The sequence below is a fragment of the Delphinus delphis genome, chromosome 14 (genome assembly GCF_949987515.2).
Source record: "Delphinus delphis chromosome 14, mDelDel1.2, whole genome shotgun sequence".
Classification (NCBI taxonomy): Eukaryota; Metazoa; Chordata; class Mammalia; order Artiodactyla; family Delphinidae; genus Delphinus; species Delphinus delphis.
The window spans coordinates 43,058,104-43,074,529 of record NC_082696.1 but is presented as its reverse complement, the minus strand read 5'-3'; the positions used below and the strand labels follow the sequence as shown (position 1 = coordinate 43,074,529).

General features: G+C 35.5%; 1 protein-coding gene across 1 annotated transcript in view; it reads left to right on the top strand.

The window, feature by feature from the left end:
• The window catches only part of RFX6 (regulatory factor X6), a 55,415-nt gene that overhangs the window by 15,769 nt on the left and 23,220 nt on the right, over nt 1-16,426 (top strand). The window contains exons 5-6 of the mRNA XM_060030562.1: nt 1,432-1,509; nt 2,847-2,874. Of these exons, the coding sequence (XP_059886545.1) occupies nt 1,432-1,509; nt 2,847-2,874 (106 nt within the window). The remainder of the gene's footprint in view (nt 1-1,431; nt 1,510-2,846; nt 2,875-16,426) is intronic.

The window sequence follows — 16,426 nt, the reverse complement described above, 5'->3', positions numbered from 1 at the left end:
CAAGAGGCCCCTCACAGTGCACGAAGCAGCAGAGGCTGGGGAGATAAGGGAGCTGGGGGCAGCTCTCCTCCCACCACCATGTTTCCTCATGGAACTCCAGGAGTCTAGGCATTCTAAGCTCAGAATTACCTACTGGATCATTATGGAGGTACATTGTCAAGATAGGAGGACAGAGACATTTTATTTCACAATGTGTTTGCTTGATTTATATATTTTAAGTGATTAGGCATAAGGTATGTGGGCTTCCATTTGTACTCTCGTCCTGAGCCTTGAAAACATTTAGGGGTAGAGTTGCTCTGACAAGTCCCTTCTTTATTACTGAGGTCAGCAAAGGTGCCTTGAAGCGTAGATCCTTCATTGTCCTGTCCACTTTAAACTCAGATGGTGATGCTAAGAAATGAAGTTTTAGATATGGTTACACTGAAGTCTACTGGAAACCCCCTTATTCTTTTATTTCATTCCTTCCCTGATCTTAGATGAATGCAGATTGAAATGGTAAATAACCAAATAGGTAATGGTGCTGCATGGTGCGCAGAGAGGGGAAAGAAGCGTAAAGGCAGAAATTAGCAGGCTTTGGTCACCCTCACTAGATACCCAGTCTTTGACTAGCGGTTGTGTCACATGTGTAGCCTTTGTACTTGGGCGTGGAGTAAGTCTGGGGTCTGCAGTTTTGGAGAATGAGGTACAACTTGAGAGATGCTACATTTGCCTGTGGCTCAGGATCCATAGATACATTTATAACAAATTATTCATAACACTGTTCCAGTCCATGTTTCATATTTCCATTGATTCATCACAGAGATGTTTTTTCCCCATTGTTGCACAAAAGTTTGAAGTGAAAATGACGGTGACTTGGGCTTCTCATACCTCATGAGGAAAATAACTTTCAAAGGGTCAGATGCTTCGTACATATTCCTATGCATGACATCAACGTCTTTCCCACACATAATGTTATACTCTTTTCTCCATTCAATAGATGTACTACAAAGAAAACCCACCATTTTCTTATTCAGTTGACCACATTCAAATTGAACCAAGCAGTCTGCAGATAGATACGCTTGATATACTTAGAGCCAATGTCTACATTTACAAATTTAAGTGCCTGCAGTTAAATGCCTGCAATTATATTTTTTTTTGTTTGTTTGTTTTTGAAACCTAATGTTTTAGAGGTTTGAGGGGGGTTAGCAGTAGGCAATTCTCCTGTCTTTTTCAAGCTTAGAGCCAGAAATATGACCATAAGTAGAATTAGTTACCATTAAAGAAGGATTAAACACATTAAGATATTACTTAATCAGGAAAAAATCAGAAAAGGAAGATGCAGACCAAGAGGTTGCAGTTCTTACTTGTGGTTTACTTCAATTCTACTTTAGTCTCTTTTTTCCCCTTCAAAAAACTACATTAACGCAGAGCTGGTTCCTGTTCTTGCTCTAGGTATCATTATTATGGGATTGGCATAAAAGAGAGCAGTGCGTATTACCACTCCGTTTATTCTGGAAAAGGCCTGACAAGGTAGAGTTCGACTATCTTCAGGATAAGTTCTGTATGTCTTTAAATATGTATAATATTTATTGAATAAAATGACTTACTAATTTTGCTTATTGAGATATTTTCCTTTAAGCATCAAACCTTAATTTTAACTTTGTATGGACATTTACAATGACTGGGCAATTAATATACTTTGCAATCATTAATAAGAAATTAATGGTGAACCAGGGATCCCAGAGAGATGTAAAAGAGAAATCAGGGAAGCAAAATTGCTTTCAAATTAGTATTTACTTATAAGGCTGAATCTGTTTTCAAGCTAGATTCAACAAAATAAAGGCAGAAAATTTAATTTTTTTTTCTAAGAGATAACCTATTTTAAGGATCTATGTGCTTGGCCAGTATCTTACAAAGATGAAAAGTTTATTATAATCATCTCTAATCACATATATTTTGATATACCAGCTTACCTTAGTAAGATAAAGCTACTGACCTAAGCTACTGAGTCTCTGTGAAAGAAAAAACACAAATGAATATAAAGAACCTATAGCTTGGGCTTCCCTGGTGGCACAGTGGTTGAGAGTCCGCCTGCCAACGCAGGGGACACGGGTTCGTGCCCTGGTCCGGGAAGATCCTACATGCCGCGGAGTGGCTGGGCCTGTGAGCCATGGCCACTGAGCCTGCGCGTCCGGAGACTGTGCTCCGCAACGGGAGAGGCCACAAACAGTGAGAGGCCCGTGTACCGCAAAAAAAAAAAAAAAAAAGAACATATTGCTCTAATCTGTCATCAACTATCAGGCAGAGGTTATTAACAAGTAAGGGGACATCTAATGAAACTAGTGATAATATGCAATTATTATTTTTTAAAATACTGGAGCTCCAAATGATTAAATCTGCATCTGAGATTGCTTTATGGCACGATTCCCCAAGAACTGCTCTCAAAAGAATGAATTCGTTTTAAAAGTAAGGTATCTTGTGGAAAAAAAATAATTTTAGTCACCCGAGTCATACAAAGATGAACTCAGATATTACAAACAATATAACGGCAGCTTACTAACCACTACTCACTGTGAAGTGAAAATACAGGCCAGAATGCACAAATATTTAATATCAAGTGTGCTTTGATTGCCTCAGATCTTACCTGACTTCCCTAAATATCCTTTATTTAACTTTCCCATAATGGACTTATTTTGTTAGTAAGTTGAGAAAGATGCTTGGGTCCCTTTGAAAATCAAACAAATTTCTCCAGATTTATTTCACTGATCGTGATATAAAGTTACTACTTTTGTAGGTCCTCTGCATTTCCTTGATAGATATAACTGTATATGTATTTTTAACTAATGAAAAATGTTCTGATTTTTAAGGTTTTCTGGAAGCAAGCTGAAGAATGAGGTAAGAACTAGTTTCATTTCTATTTTACATCTGTTATGTATTACAAATTTAACAATAGGAGTTATTCATCCTTATTGGCAAATATAGAAATAAATGTTATTTATTGAGTCCCTTGAATGGCTGAGGACTTTAGACAGAGCTAAGTTAGATTTGGGGCAACTAATGATTCTTTACATGGACCTACTGAACCACCTGCAATTACCCTAGGAGGGGTAATTTTTCAATTACCCTTACCTAATATCAGATACTGAAAAGATTATTTAAAAAAAGACCACTATTGATCCAAGAAATTGTTATTTAAATATAAACAGAAAGCCTACAGCTGAGGATATGGAAAGAATTAATATTTGGCATATACCTATCTAGACAAAACGTTTGATAGTTATCAAGAAACCCAAATGTTATGCTTGATTGTTTCACTGTGTGTGTGTGTGTGTGTGTGTGTGTGTGTGTGTGTGTATTAGTCAGTTTACTGATCTCTTCTGGGGAGAGGAGATGGGGATGGGGGTGGAGATGGGGGGTGGAGATGGGGATGGCAGGGGTGGGAGCTAAGGAGAAAGGGTCCACCACGTGCACAGCACACACTTTCTGCCTAGACTACCCTCCTTCTTCTTACTCCCAGCCAAAGAACAGATCAGCAAACTGACTTTATCTAAATGAGTTAAACTACCATTAGGGCCTGCATGGCTAATTAGGCACATGATAAGGCCTTCATTATCCTCAAGTTCACTAATCATTAGAGGAGGTGCCACAGAACTGAGGGCACATGATAATGTGTTGTGTGGTAAATTTGGACCTGACGTAAATTGTAACTCCATTAGTTTGGTGAAATGATGCAGGCATATTAAGAAATAATATAAAGCCCCCAACCCTCTGAAATGACCAATTTCTTTCCACCAGTGCTTTTAATACAGTTAATGGCTAATTACATAATAAAATCCTCCAGATTGCTCTTTTTATCAATGAAATAATAGCTCTTTATTAGATAAACGGTTGTGAAAGTGCAAAAATATTGACTTAGAAATACACTTCAGTTGACTGAAGTTTATGTCAATAGGGAATTTAAGTCATTTTCTCTCAGGTGTTCTTTCTGCCACTTTGAAGAGACTGGTGGTACCAGCGGTCCATTAGCTGGTACAGCATGCAGATGGCAAGCCTCCCTTTATCGAATAAAAGAAAAATCTCTCTCAAGTCTACTGCTTCCTCCTTAGAAGAGCACAATCAAAACTCAGGTGTAGCTTTTGTTAATAAAGTAAAACTAAAATATTTTGGTTAGGCTATAAAACCTATTTTTCTAAAGCTACCGGAAGCAAAAATAGAGTATCATTATTGTGATGATTATATAAATGAGCACAGTTAAGGGCTTTCTAAAGGCTCAAAAATACTCTAAATACTTTTTTAAAATTATGATAAAATTTGTTTAACAAAGTTGAAATTTCAAAAAACTATTTTGTACTTAGAGTGACCAGCCATCAGTTTGCTCAGGGTGTGAGACTGTCAGTGCAAACCTTCATATCCTTCAGGTCATTTGAACATTAAGAACGGTGAGGTAGGGAAAATGGGTGATAATATTGCCAATTTACAGCTAAGGAAACTGAGGCTGAGATATTTGTTTTCTTAAAAATTCACAATAAAGTTCTATTTTTTTAACCCATGGTTGAAATGTTAATCAATAAATATGTGGTGATACAGGTATGAGGGGGCAAAATAGTGAATGGTTAGATTTGATCCTTTACAGTGTAGCAGAAAAACCTATCTTGAGCACATAATCATAACTAATTATAAAGGGTGTCTTGAGAGTTAACCTGGTTTAAGTGGTTAAGGACACTTCCTGCAGGAAGTGACATTTAAAGAAAGAACTGAGAATAAGAAAGAGTTTGGAGGAGGAGTAGGGGCCGAGGGAAGAAGAGTCCAGACAGATGGAACCGCATAGATTAGGGTTTCTCAGCCTTGGTACCACTGACATTTTAGGCCAGATAATTCTGTGTAGTGGGAGATGTACTGTGCATTGTAGGATATTTAGCAACATCACAGTGTCTCTGGTTTCTATCCACTAGAATCCAATAGCCTTCCCTCCCCCTCATTGTGAAAACCAAAAATGTCTCTGCGTTGCCAGATATCAAACACTGGCATACAGGCAGGCAAACAAGAGGAGCATCATGTTAGAGATGTGTGGGTAGTCTGGATAAGAAAATACCTGAATGAGGATAATAGCCCTAGGGATGGAGAGAAGTGACTGCTTTTAGCTAGGAAACACTGGAAGAGAAGCAGGTAGAAAGAATAGAAAGATAAGGGGTTCAGTTTGGAACTTGCCATATTTGATGTGCTTGTAAAACATCCAGTGTAGACTTGAAGTGAGCAGGTGGATATATGCGACTGGACAAGAGGATTTAGGGATTTGGTTTGATGGTGATTGAAGTCAGGGTAATGAATAAAAATGTCTAGGAAAAAATAAATAAATAAGAAGAGAAGACATTACGAGAAAAGTGTTGTGAAAAGTGGGAAAGAAAAATAGCGTCAGCAAGATAACTGAAGAGAATCCAGAGAGGTACGAGGAAGGAGAATACAGTGGCACAGAAGCCAAGAGATGAGTGCTTCCAACAGGAGGGAATGGTTGCTACTATCAAATGGTGCTAAAAGGTCATCAAGATAAGAACTGGAAAAGATCTATTAAATTAGTTAAGTGGAGATAATTAATGACTGCAGCAAGAACATTATCAGGGGAGAGCCAGGGTTTGGTTTGTGAAGCGAATGGGCAGTGGCATTGAACATAGAAAATTTAGTCAAGTCAAGGGTGATAGTTGGAGGAGAGCTTGACATTTAGTTTTTGTTTTTATAAATTTATTTATTTTGGGCTGCATTGGGTCTTTGTTGCTGTGTGCGGGCTTTCTCTAATTGCGGCGAGCAGGGTTTACTTTTCGTTGTGGTGCGCGGGCTTCTCATTGCGGTGGCTTCTCTTGTTGCGGCATGCAGGCTTCAGTAGTTGCAGCATGCAGGCTCAGTAGTTGTGGCTCGTGGGCTCTAGAGCACAGGCTCAGTAGTTGTGGCTCACGGGCTTAGTTGCCCCGCAGCATGCGGGATCTTCCCGTACCCGGGCTCGAACCCCTGTCTCCTGCATTGGCAGGCGGATTCTTAACCACTGCGCCACCAGGGAAGCCTGACATTTAGTTTTGAAGGAAGATTAGACTATGATTCTAATGTTGGTAAAACAGATTCAGTAAAGAGTAGAGACCAAAGATACGAAAGCGAGAGGAAAGTTGAGAGTACAGGGTTACTGAAGGCGTGGGCAGGGGAGAGCTTCCGAGTGGAGAAAGTGGCCCTGAAGAGAAGGAACACTTACTCCATTAAAACTGGAAAAAGAAATGGGTTAGTTCAGATGCAAGTGGATTTGTGGCAGGAAATTGAGATAGTTTGGTGGTTTGGGATTTCTCTCTGAGGTATCAGCAGTCAGTTAGGTCATTTTCTGTGAGTGAAATCTTGGTAAGGAGTAGTAGGAGTTTGAAGAACTTAAGTCCCAGCTCTTCTCAGTCAGGATTCCCAGAGAGAATGTAGCCCTAATGCCCCAAGGCATCCATTGTATGTAGGGAATGGGCTCTTGTATGCATCTGGAATGGTACTAGCTAAGTGCCATCCTTGGGAGAACTGAGAAAATGGTCACTCAAATCCTTTTCTAGGGCTTCTCTGGTGGCGCAGTGGTTGACAGTCCGCCTGCCGGAGCAGGGGACGCGGGTTCGTGCTCCGGTCTGGGAGGATCCCGCAGGCCGCGGAGCAGCTGGGCCTGCGCGTCCGGAGCCTGTGCTCCGCGACGGGAGGGGCCACAGCAGTGAGAGGCCCGCGTACCGGGGGAAAAAAAAAATCCTTTTCTACAGGACTTACTTTTCTCACAGATTCCCTATTGAGAGAGGTGGGAACAGTCTCTGTGGAAGACAAGAAAGGTAGAACATTATAAAATGTAAATGGCAGGAACCAGCAGAAATGAAAGATATTTGGGAGTAATCAAAACAGGAGAAGCATACTACCTATCTGAAAAAAAAATACAGGCATAAAAGAAAATTTTAAATGAAAGGACGTACCACATGTCTGGATAGGAATGCTAGATACTATAAATATGTCAATTCTTCCTTAAATTGATTTAGACATTTAATACTCTATTAAAATTTTGAGTGGGCAGGTTTTTTTGGAAATTAATTTGATCTAGAAGGATATATAGGAAGTAATAGTTGAGAGAAGTATAAACAAGAAGAGTCAAAAGGGACTTGTCTGACAGATATCAAAATACTATGACACTATGATACTGACTCAAATGTAGGTAGAACAAATCTACAGCAGAAATTAGTTACCTGAAAAAGGGCCATAGTGTGTGTAATAATTTACTGTGTGATCAAGGAGACATTACAAGCAATGAAGGAAGAAATATTTTTCAGTGAATTGTCATAAGTCCTTTATGAAGGAAGATAGAGTACCAAATAAATAAATAAAATTCTTCAGGGCATAATGTTAGAAAAATATTTCTATACCTCATACCTTTATCAAGTTCATATAAATTATTAAATACAAAAATAATAATTAGAAGGAAACATGTATCTACCTCATTTCTGGGGGGCGGGGGCCTCAGGGAAAGACTTTCTACCATGAAAACAATTTAAGAAATTTCAAAGGAAAAAAATCAAAATGGAAATTGAAAACTCCTTTAAATCAAAGCATCATATACAAAATCTGAAGTCAGAAGAAAGACAGTAGGAAGATATTATTCCATTGTCACATGCAAATATGACAATGGGATAATATCTTTACTATATGAAGAAATCCTATCAATTTAAAAAAATATGAAGACCTCAATAAATAGTAAAAAAAAGAGATATGAATAGACAATACACATAAGGAAGAAAAGGCCAATAAATGCATGAAAAATGAACTACCAAATAAATTAAAATTTTAAATAATAAAATTATCAAATATTAAGAAATTACTATGAAGCTGGTGAAAGTATGGTGAGATAAGTTCTTTCATACCCTGCTGGTGAAGACAGAACAAACTTTCTGGAAAATAACTGCAAGGTCTGTGTTCAAGTCTTTTAAAGTGTTCATCCTCTTTCTCCCACTAATTTCACTTTTGTATAGGTCACATATAAAGAAATAATAGAAAATGCAGAAAAAATATTATGGACAAAATTGTTATTGACTACAGTGAAAAACTGTGTTCAATCTAAATGACTAATAATAAAAATGATTACATAAAAACTGATAGCTAGTGGGAAGCAGCTGCATAGCACAGGGAGATCAGCTCGGTGCTTTGTGACCACCTAGGCGGGTGGGATGGGGAGGGTGGGAGGGAGGGAGATGGAAGAGGGAAGAGATATGGGAATATATGTATATGTATAACTGATTCACTTTGTTATAAAGCAGAAACTAACACACCATTGTAAAGCAATTATACTCCAATAAAGATGTTAAACAAAAAACCCCACCAAAAGCTGGTATATCCATACAAGGAAGTATTATTCAGCAATAAAAAGATTACATAATTTATAAGACTTTTATGGGACTGAATATTATATCATTTATTAAAGGGCTCTTTTAATGACATGGAGAAATGTTAATTAGGAAGAAAAACAGGATGCAAAAACAAATATATGTTTATATGGCTTCAAAAATATGTAAAATGTGTAAAATAAAACTGGATGATAGAGGATTAATATCTATAAATACTATGCTATGCAGCCACTAGCCACACTTGGCTGTTAATTACGTAAAATAAAATATTGAGTTTCTCTGCACATTATGTACATTTCAAGTGCTGGCTAGTAAATACTGTATTTGAACAGTGCAGATAATAGAACATTTTAAAAAATAGAACATTTTCATCATTACAGAAATTTCTATCAGATGGCACCGTTTTAGAATATGTGACCAACTTAGTAATAAAAAGATAACCCAATAGAAATGTAGCAAGTATATGAACAGGCAATTCACACAAGATGAAAAAGAATGATTGATAAATAGTGTTGGTGCTTGTGGTGCCCATTCTGACTGACCAGGTTCTATAACATATATTCAATAAATATTTTGAATACTATCCCTGCCAATAAACATATCTAATTTTTAATCAGGGAAATGCAAATTAGAACCTAAAAGTAATTATTTTACCATTACTGGAATAACAGCAATTAAAAAGTATCAAAATATGTGTTTTGAATATTGTTAAGAATGTGGAACAGAGGGACTCTCTGGTCCCTCTGGTAGGAGGGGCAATAACTAGAAAAGTTGAAAGTTCACGCACGTTATGACTGCATTTCTAGAGAAAACTTTACACCGTGCACAAGGAGGCATGTATGAGGATGTTCATTGCAGTACTGTTTATAATTTCAGAATACCAAAAATGGAAGTCTATTATGATATAGTGGGAAAATAAATTTTTATATATTCAATACAGGAAAATACTATACTGCTTTGGAAATGAGTGAATTGTAGCTATAAGAATCAAATTAGGTTCATCTCAAATACCTAAAGTTGTATGAAAAAAGCTCATTGAATGTAGAAAGATACATACTGCATGGTACCAGTTTTAAAGCAATAGTATATGTTATTTAAGAATATTTACATATGACGTAAATTTTTAAAGGTTTGAATAATAATGATATGAACCAAATCCTGAACATTAATTATTCCTTATGGGGAGGGAAGGGAATAAGATTAGGGAGGGCTACAGAGGCTGTTTTAATATTTCAAAGGTCTAATATATTGGGGCTTCCCTGGTGGCACAGTGGTTGAGAGTCTGCCTGCAGATGCAGGGGACACGGATTCGTGCCCTGGTTTGGGAAGATCTCAAGTGCCGCGGAGCGGCTGGGCCCGTGGGCCATGGCCGCTGAGGCTGCGCGTCCGGAGCCTGGCTCCGTGGCGGGAGAGGCCACAACAGTGAGAGACCCGCACACCGCAAAAAAAAAAAAAAAAAAAAAAGTCTAATATATTAATTGGGATGGTAAGTGCATGAGTATTTACTACTTTTTACCTATACCTTTTTTAAAGTTTTAAATAGTTCATAATATAAAAGCAAACAAAATCAACAGCAACAAAAGCAAAACAAAACGTGAAGGAAATTAAGAGTAATTATCAGTCAGTGGTATGAATTTTGATTGTTTTAAATTTTTTATTCATAAATGTAGTGGTTCAGATTTCAAAAATGTCTTAGAGAAAGTCTCAGAATACTTTAATTCCCAGGAATAAAAAAACAAATGAAACCTAGTTTTAATACTTTGTCCTGGTCAAAGGAAGCCTTTCTTTTCCAAGTAGCTCTAGTAATGAAGTTGCCATTATTTCCTAGGGAATAAGTCCCTTGATTTCATACATTTCAACCAGGAAGTTTCCCTGATAGCTTGAGTTTCCTTCTCCTTAACATCAACCATTCATGGCCAGTTTAACAACTTTGTACCAAGATAAACAGCAAATCCTCCCTCCTTGGTATATGCTTTTCAAATATTTGTAGACTGTTATCATGCTCTCTTTTAGTCATCACTTAGCCAAACTGTGCAGCTTAAATCCTTTAATCTTTCCTCATAAATCAGACCCTCTTGTCTTCTAATCATATGTTTCTTTTCTGTAGGTTCCTTCTTGTTTTCTTTTGGAAATAAGATTCTTAATAGTTCAACCAAGAGTAGTGAAGTCATCAGTTGAGAGAAAAAAAAAACAAAACCCAGACCTCCATAGCTGGTCTAAGACCTGGCCCCTCTTTTAGTGTAATTAAAATAGAAAATCTACTAGTGGAATTAAAATGATCATATTCTAATTTTTCCCAGCTTATCAATCTCTCCTTTCTTTTTGTGTTACATGTTCTAGACAGAATATTATTATTTGATTTATACCATGTACGCATTTGTTAACATATCCAAATTTAATTTCTGAATTTTTTCTTTAGGCACTCTTGCCCCCTGTTGATATTCCACACGTGTTGCTAGCTTCTGTTGCACAAAACTATAATTTATCAACATGAGAGCTTTAAATAAGAATTAAAGACATATACTCTGTTCCTTAAGTGTGTTTCCATAGCACTGTAACATTTTTATTGGGTAATGCATTATTTGTAACACATGCATACCCCCACACACACACACAGAGTTTTTAAAATAAGCATAGGATGAAAACTCACGACCTACCTCATAGCTGAAGAGATAAGTTCTCTGTGTGCCCTCACCCCACTTCCCCCTCCCTACCAGAAATTACTGCGCTCCAGAATTTGGTGTTAATTACTCCTTTGTCTTTCCTTAAAGTTGATCACTTATGAATGTATACCATGAATATTAAACACTGTCGTGATGATTACACAACAATATGAATGTACTTAGTACCACTGAACTATATATTTAAAAATGATTAAAATAGTAAATATTATGTATCATTTATTATTGCCCAGTTTGTTATCACCAATATATTATTTATTATTTAGCCTACATAAAAATGGATTCATTTTTCCCTATGACTTTCTAGTTTCGTTCAACATTAGGTTTTGTAATTCATCAATGTTAATAGGTGTAGTTCTAGTACCTTTTTTGTACTGCTAATATTCCATGGTATGAAAATATCACAGCACATTTATTCATTCCAGTTTGGGAGAATTTTTTCCTTTTTGCCTGAAAAACATTATTACTCGGAATGTTGTCCAGGTGCACATGTGCAGGAGTAGAATTTCGGGTCTTAGGATATACGTACTCATGTTTAACTTTACTAGTTAATATCAAGTTGTTTTCCAAAATGGTTGTATCAGTTTATGTCTCTCCAGCTGTGTGTGAGCATTCCTTTCGCTCCGTATTCTCAGGAACACTTGGCATTGAATGACATTTGAGTTTTTGCCAGTCCAATAGGTGTAAAATGGTATCTGTGGTTTTCACTTGAAAATTGTTTTTGATAACTACATCAAAATTATGAGCTTGAATATCCTTTGGGATTTTTATCGGTCACTTCTATTCTATGAAACGTTTGTTCAGATCACATAATTTTTCTATTTAAAACTTTGGTTCAAATACTATATATTCTGGATACTAATATCCTGTAGGTTATGTGCTGTGAATTACTTCTCTCTGTTGGTGGCATGGCTCAACATTCTATAGTATCTTTTGATGAAGATCATTTTAAACCTTATGATTAGCATTTTTGTATCTTTTAAAAAAATCTGTGTATAATCTAGATCATAAAAATATTTTTCTATTTATTCTTTGAACACAAGTCTTTATTTCAACCTGTAATTGATTTTTTGATTGTTTTTATTGTGGCAAAATATAATTAACATAAAATTTACTATCTTAATCATTTTAAGTACACATATAGTTCAGTGGTATTAAGTACATTCATATTATTGTGCAACCATCACCACCACCTATCTCCAGAACTTTTACTCTTGCAAAACTGAAAGGCTATACATATTAAAAAATAACTCCCCATCTCCCTTTCCCCCGGCCCTTGGAAACTAACATTCTATTTTTTGTCTCTATGATTATGACTACTCTAGGTACATCACATATGTGTAATCATACAGTATTTGTATTTCACTTGGCCTAATGTCCTCAAGGTTCATCCATGTTGTAGCATATTTCAGAATTTCCTTCTTTTTTAAGCCTGAATGATATTCTATTGTACGTATATACAACATTTTGATTATCCATTCATCTCTCAGTGGATATTTGGATTGCTTCCATGGTTTAGCTGTTGTGAATAATGCTGCTATGAACATGGGTGTACAAATATTTCTTTGAGACCCTGCTTTCAATTCTTTGGGAGATACACCCAGAAGAGGAATTACTGCATCATATAGTAATTATATTTTTTATTTTTTGAGGAACCATCATACTGTTTTACACAGCACTATACCATTTTACATTCCCACCAACAGTGTACAAGGGTTCCAGTTTCTCTACCTACTTGCTAATACTTGTTATGTTCTGGTTTTGGTTTTTTGTTTTTTTTTTTAATACTAGCCATCCTAATGGGGATGAAGTGGTATCTCATTTTGATTTTGATTTGATTTTCCCTAATGATTGGTAATGTTGAACATCTTTCATGTGCTTATTGACTACTGGGATATCTTCTTTGGACAAATGTCTATTCAAGTCCTTTGTTCATTTTTGAATCAGGTTGGTTGGTTTTTTGTTAAGTTTTACAAGTTCTCTATGTATTCTGAATATTAATCCCTTTTGAGATATTCAGTTTGTGAATTTTTTTCTCATTTCATAAATTGCCTTTTTACTCTGTTGATAGTGTCCTTTGACGCACAAACATTTGTAATTTTTATGAAGTCCAATTTGTCTCATTTTGTTTTTATTGCCTGTGCCTTTGGTATCATATCCAAGAAATCTTTGCCAAGTCCAATGTTGTGAAGATTTTGCCCTGTTTGTTTCTGAGTTTCACATATTAAGTCTTATATCTGGGTCGTTGATCTATTTTGAGTTAATTTTTGTATGTGGTATTAGGTGAAGCTCTCTCTTTATTCTTTTATACATGGATGTTGAGTTTTACCAGCACCATTTGTTGAAAAGACTGTGCTTTCCCCATTGAATATTCTTGGCATCCTTGTCAAAATCTTTCGAGCATTTTTTGCAAGGGTTTATTTCTGAGCTCTCTATCCTAGTCCATTGATCTATATGCCTGTCTTTGTGTCAACACCACAGTTTTGATTGCTGTAGCTTTGTATCAATAGTAAGTTTTGAAATCAGGAAGTGTGACTCCTCCAACTTTGTCCTTTTTCAAGATTGTTTTTACTCCTTGGTGTATCTTGAGATTCCACATTAATTTTAGGATGGATTTTTCTATTTGTGCAAAAAACATCATTGGGATTTTGCATTGAGTCTATACAGATTGCTTTGGGTAGTATTGGCATCTTAACAATAAGTTTTTCCATTTGTGAACACAGGATGTCTTTTCATTTATGTTTTCTTTAATTTCTTTGAGCAATGTTTTGTAGTTTTCATTGTACAAGTCTTTCACCTCCTTGGTTAAGTTAATTTTTATCTATTTTTGATGCTATTGTAAATGGAATTGTTTTCTTACTTTCTTTTTACGATTGTTCATTGTTATATTATAGAAATGCAACTGATTTTTGTGTGTTGACTTTGTATCCTGTTACTTTGCTGAATTCATTTATCAGTTCTCACGGTTTGTGTGTGTGTGTGTATGTGTGTGTGTGTAATCTTTAAAGTTTCCTACATACACGATCATATCATCTACAAACAGAGATCATTTTACTTCTTCCTTTCCAATTTGGATGTTTGTTTTTTTCTTACCTAATTTTTCTGGCTAGAACTTCTAGTTGAATAGAATTGGTGAAAATGAGCAGCTGTGCCTTATCCTTGTCTTAAAGGAAATGCTTTCAATCTTCCACCATTGAGTAGGATGTTTGCTGTGGGTTTTTAATATGTTGAGGTAGTTTCCTTCTATTCTTAGTTTGTTGAGTGTTTTTATTATGAAAGGGTGTCAAACTCTTTTTTTTTAAAGGATGTCCAACTTTGTCAAATGCATCAATTGAGATAATCATGTGTTTAATTTTTCTTCATTCTGTTGATGTGGTGTATTACATTGATTGATTTTTGTGTTCTGAACCATCTCTACATTACAGGAGTAAATCTCACTTGGTCATGTTATATAATCCTTTTAATACCCTGCTGAATTCGGTTTGCTAGTATTTTGCTGAGGATTTTTGTGTCAATGTTCATGAGATATTTTGGCCTTTTCTTGAAGTGTCTTTGTCTGACTTTGGTATCATGGTAATGCTGCTCTCATAGAATGAATTAAGAAGTGTTCCTTCCTCTTCAATTTTTTGGAAAACTGTAAGAAATATTGGTGTTATTTCTTCTTTATATGTTCGGTACAATTCACCAGTGAGGCCATCAGGTCCAGATCCATTCTTTTTTCAGGAGATTTTTGATTACTGATTCAATTTCCTTACTAGTTGTAGACTGATTCAGATATTCTGTTTCTTTGTGATTCAGTCTTGGTAGGATTTGTGTATCTATGAATTTATCGACTTCATCTAAGTTATCCAATTTGTTGATGTACAATTCTTCATAGTACTCTTTTAAAATCCTTTTATTTCAGTAGACACGGTTATCTTTTATTTTTTGTCTTAGTCATTTGAGTCTTCTCTCTTCTTTTTTAAAGTCAGTCTGCCTATGGGTTTGTCAATTTCAATCTCTTTGAAGAACAAACTTTTGGTTTCATTGATGTTCTTTATTGTTTTTCTACTATTTCATCTATCTCTGCTCAAATTTTATTATTTCCTTCTCTCTACCCATTTGGGTTTAGTGTGTTCTTTTTCAAATTACTTAAGTTGTAAATGTAAGTTGTTGATTTGACATCTTTCTTATTTTTTCCCTTAGTACTACTTTTGCTGCATCCTGTAAGTTTTCTTGTGTCATGTTTCCATTTTCATTCATCTCTAAATATTTTTTAATTGCCTTTATGATTTTTCCTTTGACCTATTGGTTGTTTAAGAGTATGTTTAATTTTGTCAAATTTGTTAATTTTTCCAGTTTTCCTTCTGTCATCCCACTGTGATCAGAGAAGATACTTTGTATGATCTCTATCTTTTAAAATTTATTGAAATTTAATTTATGGCCAATATACATGGTGTCTCCTGGAAGATGTTATATGTTCACTTGTGAAAAATGTGTATTCTGTTGTTCAATAGAGTGTTCTGCTTATGTCTATAGATCTAGTTGGTTTATTGTGCTGCTCAAGTCCTCTATTTCCTTACTTATCTTCAGTCTTGTTGTTCTGTGCATAACTGAGGGTGGGGTATCAACATCTCCAACTGTTATTGTAGAACTATCTCTCCCTTTAATACTGTCATTTTTTTCCTTCATATATTTTGATGGTCTGTAATAGGTGTGTAAATATTTATAATTATTATATCTTCTTGATTTATTGAAACTTTTGTTAGTATATAATGTCCTTCTTTATCTTCTATAATATTTTGGGACTTAAAGTCTATTTTATATGATATTAGAGTAGCCCCTCACCACCCCGTTTTCTTTTGGTTTCATTTGCATGGAATAGCTTTTGCCAATGTTTCACTTTCAACCTATTTGTGTCTTTGGATCTAAAGTGAGTCTCTTATAAACAGCACAAAACTGGATAATTTTTTTTTAAATCTATCTGCCAATGACTTTTTTTTTGATTGATTGGAGAATTTAATCCATTTACATTTAAAGTAGTTACTGATAGGGAGTGACTTCCTTCTGTCATTTTGCTATTTGTTTTCTATATGCCTTAGAGCAGTTTTACTCCTCATTTCCTGCATTACTGTTCTTTTTTGTTTAGTTGATTTTTTGTAGTGAGCCATTTTAATTCCCTTCTCATTTGCTTTGCTGTACCTTATATAACTATTTTCTTATTGGTTACCATGGGGATTACATTTAACATCCTAAATTATAACACTGTAATTTGAATTTATACCAGCTTAACTTCAATAATATACAAGACTCTGCTCCTTTACAGCTCTGTCTCTCTTTCAGTTACTAATGTCACAAAATTAGATCTTTACAAATTGTGTGTCCAAAAATATACAATAA